Source organism: Vigna angularis, chromosome 5, assembly GCF_016808095.1.
Source record: "Vigna angularis cultivar LongXiaoDou No.4 chromosome 5, ASM1680809v1, whole genome shotgun sequence".
Taxonomy (NCBI): domain Eukaryota; kingdom Viridiplantae; phylum Streptophyta; class Magnoliopsida; order Fabales; family Fabaceae; genus Vigna; species Vigna angularis.
In genome coordinates this window covers 9,148,969-9,159,005 of record NC_068974.1, presented here as the reverse complement: position 1 = coordinate 9,159,005, position 10,037 = coordinate 9,148,969, and the positions used below count along the sequence as shown (strand labels likewise).

Here is a 10,037-nt window from a genome sequence, read left to right as displayed (position 1 = left end):
ATAAAATTTTAATTTGCATAAAATATTATTACAATAATAATGATTATTATTATTATTAATATTATCATTAAAACTTGTTCAATAATTGAAACACAGTAAAAAGAATCGAACAACTTATGTAAGAACTGGAAAAAAAAAAGACAAATAGATCATTCATACAGATCTAAAAATCCAAAAAGATAACCTCTTTTCCTTAAAATTTAACTCCATAGAACTATTTTAGAAGGAAGCTACAAAGGTAAATCACTTGACTTTACATTACAACATATGATACCTCTTTATTTTGACAAATAACATAATCCAAAGCCACGTAAAACAGTAGTTTTAAGAATGCATTTTAAATGATAGACCTGAGCCACTAAATTTTTCTTCAATGATTTTGGATAATTTTTCCACCATAGAAGGGGAAAAATGATTTACCCAATCTCCTATTTCTGCCTTTCTGAAAAACAACTTATTTTCAAACCTTTTGATTTCAAAATTTATCTTTCCAGATTTGTTGACTTCCGTATCCTTCATCTCCTCAAAGCTACACAGCTTGGCTATGCTTTCAATCACTCCATTACTTTCTTCCTCTTCAGTGAAAGGACAACCCAAAAACTCTGCAACTTTTTTCACCTGAGAATTCACATCTTCTTTAAGATCCTCGTACTTCAAGAATAGGACAGTGTTTGGTCTGGCTACACTTTCGTTCCAGTAACCTAACACATGACTCCACCATGGACCGAACTCAATTACCCCATTGCAAAACATTTCAAAAGCTTCCTCCTTTGTCAATGCCGGTGAAGCCTCCACCTTAATCTTATTATAGAAAGCCCATGCAGAAATAAAAGTGTCAAAGGGGTTCCTGCAAATGTAAATTATTCTGCAATGAGACTCTACGATTGACCTGGGTAATGAAGGATACGGAATGTGAGTACCAAAAAGTCTTGGTTCAGGCATGTTGGATAATTGAAGAATCTGGTCATGGATGTTACCACGAAATGTGTAAAGGGGAGGCACAAGTTGGTGAGGGTTAGAGGTAAGCAATGGATGGTTCTCTTTGGAGAAGTTTTTGTGGTTGACAATGGCAAAAGTAAGGGCTTTCAACCATGTTGTACCAGATTTTGGAAAGCTTGTAACAAGAACATCACTTTGTTTTGCTTGAAAGTGCTTTTGAAAAATGTTTCTTTCTCTGATGAGAGGTGATGGACACCAAAAGTGTTCAAATAGATAGACATAGGGAAAAGACCAACCTTTCTCTTTAGGGAGAGAGGAAATGAGCTTATCTTCTTCTTCATTCTCTTGTTGCCAACCTATTGAAGAAGCCATTGGAGTAGATAGAAGGTGATTTTCTTATTGATACTTTTCAAATTGTGAGGATTTCACTCACTTGGGAATGCTTTTATAGCACCAGCTATAGTGGTTAAAGTTCAAGAAAAACACTTGAATGTTGGTACATGTGGGGAATGAACACATTTAATAGGCAATGATATTCTTTTGACATCTAAATTTATTTTATTTCACATTATATTTAATTATTTTTATAAATATAAAAGTTCATTTTTTTAATGACCATTTTATCTTTCTGAGTTGCCATCCTCACACATGCATATATAAGGCTTTTGTGTTTTTTTAAATAAAGTAATTTTTCACTTCCTTTTTTTCTATGCGTGGTTTGATGCATTTTTTATTTAAGAAAAATCAAGGCATATCATATTTCTTTTTACTTTAATAAAGTATTTATAATATTTTCTATTTTCTATTTTATATTTTTTATATATATAGCAAAATAATAATTAATATTGTCTAAATTTTGAAACGACAATCAAATAATAACAAAGTATTCTTTCGATGCTGCCCTAAAAAAAGTAAAAATATAATTTATAAATTAAATTTATAAAAATATAATTTTTAAAAAATTTAATGTTATTTAATTAGATTTAATACTTTGATGTAAGATTTACTTCTTTTGTTTTATTAGTTTTTACAGGAAAACACTTAATTCTTCATGTAAATTAAAGTAAGTTATTTATCTATTATATCCTTTAAGTATTCTTTCTCAAAAAAATTATAACACATAATAAAAATAAAAATAAAGATATAATTGAAAATAATATATATTATCTTAAAATTTAAAAAGAAACATATAAAAATAAATAAATTCTTCTAAAGAAGAAGTGATTATTATATATAACAACAACAAAGAGAGTACTTGTAACATCCCAAAAATATAGCTGCAAACTATATTCTAGAGTACTTACATTTACAATAAAAATAGAACAATTACAGGAAATAAAGATTAACTTACAATTATCCTAAATAACCATAAATTAAAAACTTTACAGAAACCTACACTGATATAACCCAAAAGGGTAGACCGATCGGTCATACAAGAAGTGTATTAACCGAACGGTCCTATACTAAATATCAAAACAAAGCCAAGACCAAACGGTCTTACTCTTAGCGGAGACCATCCTCTTCTGCCAGCGCCTACTCTAGAGAAGCTTCTGCACCTTCTGCTCACACTCACAGGGTGATCATCGCAAAGACAAGGACGACCGAACGGACAACATGACAAGACAAGAAAATAAGGGTAAGCTAGTGTAATTTAATTGACTATGTTAACATACAATTCAGATACCCACATAATACAATTATACATATACAGAAATCATAAAAGCATGTTATAACCGATCACTTTACACTGTTTGGACTAGTATGAATATGAGCTATGGTCGTTCGTGCACTCGTGGGTGGTAACCTGGAAAAATCATCAGTATTACCGCAGCATGGAAAAAACCCTTGAGCTTGCCACACGAGGTTAACTCGTTATACCTCACCTTAGGTCAAGGTAATACATACTGTCCAGGCTAGGGCCTCCTGCTATTCTCACCATATGCATCACTATTCTCTACTTGATACTCAGTGACCATTAGAATTTCAGAATGAACGCCAATACTAAGCTTTCCCTATTCATACTTTTACCACAATACAACCAATCACTGAGACTTTCCTCCTTGGAATTCTCTTTTAGATCCATAATATAATTTTCACATCATACTTTCTCATCCCATCACAATTATCATATCATAACTTAATACCATCATACTTTCACATTACAGTAGAATTATGATCATTCCTCATCCATCACATCTTTAAATAAATATCACATATAACAGTAAAACAATAACCCCACCTTTGAACACGACCGAACATGAAAGATCAACATAACCTATGAACAAGATCGAACGAGAGAGCACTCCCAATATGAGAACATGACCAAATAGTCATTTAGAGAATAAGACTCAAGTAGGAGTTGAACACTTGGACTTATATCAAGCACTTATGATTTAGAACGAACAATATTAGCTTAGACCGAACACTATTAACTTAGTACAAGTACGATATCGAGCACTAGTATAAGAAAGAGCGCTCATAAGAGACCACACAACTCAATAATATCAATCGCTAACACTATCCTAAATACTAGTACAAAACTGAACACTATATCGAACGAGCATTGGTCCAAGACCAAACACTTACCAAGAATGAGCGCTAGTAAAAGACTGAGCACTACCAAGACAGTACATTACCAAGCGATCAATAATAGTTAAAACCTATGATAGATTGAAACGTTGTTTAAAACCAAATGATATGCTTAGACCGACTACTATATTCACCTGGATATCCATACAAGACCGATCGGTCATTAACTAAGGATCCACAAAAGTAGAACTCAGTTAAGACCGAGCGCTAATACATAGTACTATTAATAACGAACGCTAAACCTAGTACAACTAATAACAACCGATAATACCCTTCCTAAGACTATCAAGTTTGAAAATGAATACTTTTAAACCGAACGTCACTATTAAACCGAACAACACATAACCACATTATCACTATGAAGCCTAATACCGCTAAGCCCAAATATATGACCAGAACGAGCGTTCTATACCGATCGATCGATTTTCTACAAAACTTGCAGAACTTCTCAACCACTTCACATATTTCATCCAAACCCGGAGTATTGCATATAACAGTCCACGCCCAAAATCACCGAACATCAAATAATTCAATTTCACATACATGTAAAATCATCAAACAACAGTTTCATACATCAAAACTAAGTAATTAAATTAACTAGCTTCCATTACCTCTTGATCGGACCGATCAACGATTATTCTTTTCCAAACTTTGCTTCCTCCCCAGAAAATCCCAAGAACACCTATATTTCCCCGATTGGTGAGGAAAGACCACCCAATGGACTAAAATGGAGTTAGAAAGGGGAAAAGAAGTTTGAAGAACACATGCAACCAGTAGACTACCTTGCATGTTATAGAAAACAACCATTCTAAGAAGAGAATGAACTTACCAGCTCAGACCAACAACTTGATCGGTGCAAAAATGAAGTCCTTGACACCAGGAAGACTCAGGCGTTGCCTGATTGATGATCGGAAGAAGAAAAGATAAGAATTTGTAGATAGAAGAAGAAGTTTAGAAAGAAGGAGGAGAAAACTGAAATTCAGAAACATTTGGAGAAGAAAGTGCATGCAAGAATGACTCGAGGTTTTTGAAAAAGCTAATTATATCCTATCGTCAAAATCCACTCGGTCCAATCCGATGCACCCATCTGGATTCCACTTTGTTGCTGAATTTAAGGGTCCTAACAGTACTCTTCTATCTTTTTAACAATTAATCTGTTTAATAATTATTCTTATTTATTTGTTATTTTTATAAAGTTTTAGATCACATTAATTATTATTATTTTTATCAATTATGTATTAATCTGTTTTTAAAGTGTGATAATAAGGACTAATCGATTCGTTTTAGCCAATTCCACTCAAATTCGGAGCAGGACGGACCAACCCACAGAAAAAAAAAAAGGTTGGAAAGTTAAACCTGCCCATAGTACTATTTATTATTCTCCTTGTGGACTCTTTCAACAAATTCACAACTTTTAATAAATTAATTCAGAACTATAAATTTATTAGAAATTTGTATTATTATTTAAAATTACTCCTTTTACGGTGAAATATGAAGTAGTTGAGTGATATCTTTGAGTATTTATACACTCATATCAGTTTAAAGAAAAGAAATATGCTATTAATTACGAGTATTTATTATTTTTTTAAAACATATAAATTAATTAAAAATATTAAAGAAAAAAAATACATCGTTCAACTCCAAGAAAGTCTTATAAAAAGTGTAAAAAATCTAAAATAAATACTTATAAATAAGTATATAAGAAGTATATTTCAAGATTTTTAAAAGAAAAAGAGATGTAAAAAACAAATAAATAATGAGTTGATCTTAGTTTTAATCAAACAAATGTTATTTTAATGTCCTTGAATGAAATTTGATGCATTATTTTAAAATTTAAGAGCTTGCCATAAATTGTGCTCGTGAACATTTAATTTCAGTAACTGTTCTCGAAAAGTGATAAAATTAATTAATATCATTTAATGAAAAATGTTCAAATAATTTCATACAATTAATTATTATTGAAAAATGTTCAAACCATTTAATGAAATTTATTTGCTGATAATAAGAAATGTGATTTCTTGCGAGACTTTCTGAGTGGTGAGTGAGTAACCTACTTTGATTATCTTTCTTATCTTTTACTGTCTTTTTAAGAATTTTTTTTTTCAAATTTTAAAATAAATTAATTACCTTTTTATTAGTTATGTATTTATTTTTGAAAATTAGAAGATAACATGAATTTTATTTTTCAATTCTCTCTGCATATAAAAGGAAAGAAAGGAAGTGGGTTAAGTTTAAAATTGGTGATCTTTGGGTTCTATTCCTTTTTTTCATGCAATTTGATTCTACTTATTAATTAATCAATTCTGGTTTAGAGTAAAGGAAGATAACATTTTATGAATTATTAGCACACTATCACATCAAATATTTTAAATTGTCAATTTGGTTATATAACATAAAGTGATGGATATGTGGTCGAACTAACGAGTGAACAATTAAACTACATATATATGGTCTTTGTATGAAGTTTTTAAAATTATAATTACATCACTTCATCACTTTTAGAAGAAAAAAAAAAGAGAGAGTTTATTTATACTTATTTATTTTAGGGTTAAATATGTTTTTCATTCCTTAAGGATCACACGATTTTGATTTTAGTCCCTATTCAAAACTTTGATGGTTTTTAGTCCTCATAATTTTGAAACTCTTACTATTAGTTCTTAAAATTGAATGACGTTAACTTTTGCTTGGGAAAATACTTTTCTAACAATTCCAAGTCCCCATTAAACATTGTAATAGTCTAGTCTCCACATCTTAATGTGAAAGTGTGTCAAGTGGCTCCAAGTGTCACTTGCACTTTCACTTAGTGTCATGTCTCATCTTTCCTTTCCATTTGCATTCTTTCTTTAATATTTTTTCTTGTTGTTATTTCTGTTTTACGTCTCCGTGATATCTAGGTGCGCGCTCATATAGATAAACATTCGTTTGGTTTCTAGGTGCATATCATACTTGCATTCAATAAAGCTTTTGAAAGACTTCTACCTAGAAACTAGGGTAAGAAACGTCAGGAGAAACTCTGACGTTATCATTCTGACGATTGTTACCCCGTTTGGCGGTGGACTCCGAGTGCTGGGCCGACCGTTCGGTGCGGCCTCGCTCTGCCCTCAAAGCCGCAATTTCCTCTGCGTGCTTTCGCTGCATCTCTTGTTGTGCTTGCGTCTGTGCTTGTATGGTTCTTGCCTGTGCTTGTATCTGTGCTTGTATCTGTGCTATCAAATCTCGAGTACTCTGTTGTTCGTCCATGCTCCTCGTGGTCACCATTTGGGCTTCTTCTGCCTACTCTCAGTCCCACAATGGACGCCAAAATGTTTAGGTAAATATTTTGTGGGACCGAGACAATAACCTTTGCTGACGTGTCTTCCTTCCTTCCGAATTCTGCAATCGCCTGAGCTGCTTGCCTTTCTTCTGTCGGCGCCGTTCGGTTGACTTCCGTCTGGGCCGTTCGGTCACTTCAGCCTTGGCCGATCGGTTGCCTTCGTGCTCTAAGGGGAGGGGCAAGTACCTGCAAAAGATACTCTAACGCTCAAGTTAGGCGTGTGATTTGAAGAGCCTCGACTCTTGGTTGAGTACTTAGTGAATGGTTATCACTATATGAATATTTGAGAATAGGGTTAAATATGTTTTGCGTCCCTTAAGTATCACACGATTTTGGTTTTAATCCCTACTCGAAACTTTGATGGTTTTTAGTAGATGTGGCTAACGACCAACCCACGTGTGATGCCACCTTCCCTGACTACTTTTATTTGACGTGACATTAAAGGTGTGGTGGTCGGTCGACCTGGTGGGTGGTCGGTCACTCGGTCTGGTGGTCGGTCGGCCTGGTGGGTTCTATTACAATCAACAAAACAATGCAATAGAAGCGGACTATATAAAAGACTGAACGGTGTAAGCAAAGACCGAACAATTATGGTGACGGGTGGAGTTCAATATATGAAAGACCGAATGGTGTTGGGAAAAGGCCGAACGATTATGGTGACGGGTGGAGTTCAATATATGAAAGACCGAACGGTGTTGGGCAAAGACCGAACGATGTTGGGCAAAGACCGAACGATGTTGGGCAAAGACCGAACGGTTTTGGTGACGGGTGGAGTGCAATATATGAAAGACCGAACGATGTTGGGAAAAGATCAAACGGTGTTGGGAAAAGACCGAATAATTATGGTGACGGGTGGAGTGCAATATATGAAAGACCGAACGGTGTTGGGAAAAGATCGAACGATTATGGGCAAAGACTACCATACCGACCACCAGACCGAGTGGCCAACCATCCACCAGGCCGACCGACCACCACACCTTTACTGCCACATCAATTAAAAGTAGTCAGGTGGCATGACATGTGGGTTGACCGTTAGCCACATCAAACAAAAGTTAACGCCATCCAATTTTAAGGACTAATAGTAAGAGTTTCAAAATTATGAGGTCTAAAAACCATCAAAATTTCGAGTAGGAACTAAAACCAAAATCGTGTGATACTTAAGGGACGAAAAACATATTTAACCCTTTATTTTATAATTAAAAACTTAAATACATAACTTTATTAATTTTTGGAGGCCATCGGAAGTATTGGAAAAAAAGGGAGAGAAAGACAATGAAAGTTAAAGAAAGAAATCAATTTTATTTTTTCATATAATAAAAAGATATCTTTTATAGTAAAATAAAAAAATGAATGAAACTATTTATATTAACTTAGTTTTACATTTGAAAAAAAAAACAAATATTAAAAGTAAAATAAAATAAAATACTAGTTAAAAATAATTAAATAATTTGAAATTACAATATTTAAAGTTTTTCTTATTATGATTTTTTTTATATCTAAAGTTAAAGTTGAAGTGTCATATTACATTTTAAATATTTTCACTTAAATCATAAATACGAAACTTGAAACGAGATAGGTTTAAAATTAAAATTTGTTTAGTCTTCAATCTAGTATCTTTACTTAATTGAGAATGTGCTTGCATAATTGAAAGTGTGTTATTTATGAATTTTACATTATAGAATAGCTACTTTAAATAAAAGTAACATTTTGTAGACACTTTAAAAGTATCCCTCATTAATATACATTAGTCATAGAAGTTAATCCATATTTGTTATCATACTAAGTAGTTTTGATTGGGTTCTTTAGTTTCACTGTTACTGGGTTATGGTAGGCCTCCTTTGTGTTGGTGGCTTTGGGATAATATTTTACATTTCTTCATACTTCGGTCAAGTAATTTATTCATCAAAATCTGGGTCTAAATAGCCATATAGAAATAGACACAAAAACGTATAAGAGAACAAATCCACTTGATTCATTCTCTTCATGTGCACCTCTGAAACTGTTAATTGTCTACTTTGAAGATGTCTAATGAGTTTATACAATTCATTGATATATTTTTTATCGCCTATAGAAAACTAATTATATGGTTTATATTATACTAGTTTTGTTCTACATGCATTAAAATTAGTGCTGTCAAAATGGGTTAGAACTCGCAGATCAATTCGGCTCACCATGGATTCGAAATAAGTTGGATTTAAAAAAAATAAATTTTTTTGCTATGGGCCAATTTTCAACCCGACTCACTTAGAACCCAACTCACTCGAGTTGAACCTGTGGTGAGTTGAGTTGGCTCATCAACTCACTTAGTTTAAAATTTAATTATTTATTATTTTGTGTTTCAATAATATTAGTTAATATTTTTTATTGTATTGTAAATGGAAATAAAGAAAAAGATGTTTTAAGAGAGAAAAATATTATAAATATAGCTTTAGGAAGTGGAGAACTTTAGAACTTTTCCAGACATTTCTAATTTGTATTGTAATTTGAAAATATTTTGCTTCCAACATAGGAATTGTTAAAAGTAAATTCGGCAAAAAGAACTAATTGTATGAGAAATACTTCAAGAAGTTATGCAGGGATATCTTGTATTGCTAAATAGAGCACCTACTCTATGTAGATTAGGTATACAGGCATTCCAACCCATTTTAGTAGAGAGATGTGATATTTGTTTGCATCCATTAGTTTGTAAGGGATTCAATGCAAACTTTGATGGTGATCAAATGGTTGTATGTGCCTTTATCTTTAGAAGCTCAAGCAAAAGCTCGTTTACTTATGTTTTCTCATATAAACCTCTTGTCTCCATCGCAGATCTTATTTTTTGTACCAACTCAAGATTTGTTTATTGGACTTTACATATTAACGAATGAGAATCGTCGAGGTATTTCTTCAAATATGAATAATCCACGTAATTGTAGAAATTTAAAAACTCAAATAATTCCAAAGACAAACTATAAGTATACGAAAAAAATAAACCTTTTTCTGTAATTTCTATGATGCAATTGGAGAATTTTCCTTTCAATATGGTGTAAGTGTAAATACCATAGTATGTCCATGGAGTAAATGTAGCTTTAGGAAGTGGAGAACTTGATAAGAAGTATATAATTATTTACTTGTAAACCCTTTTCTCATTATTACCCATTTTGGTTTCGTTACAAGGAATCAATATCCAAAGAACTAATATCGAAGGAGCTTGTAT

General features: G+C 32.5%; 1 protein-coding gene across 1 annotated transcript; it reads right to left on the bottom strand.

The window, feature by feature from the left end:
* Window positions 1-324: 324 nt before the first annotated feature.
* Window positions 325-1,311, bottom strand: LOC108339178 (cytosolic sulfotransferase 15). Its single transcript, XM_017576321.1, has one exon. The coding sequence runs from the start codon at window positions 1,309-1,311 to the stop codon at window positions 325-327; it is 987 nt and encodes a 328-aa protein (XP_017431810.1).
* Between the last annotated feature and the right edge of the window lie 8,726 nt (window positions 1,312-10,037).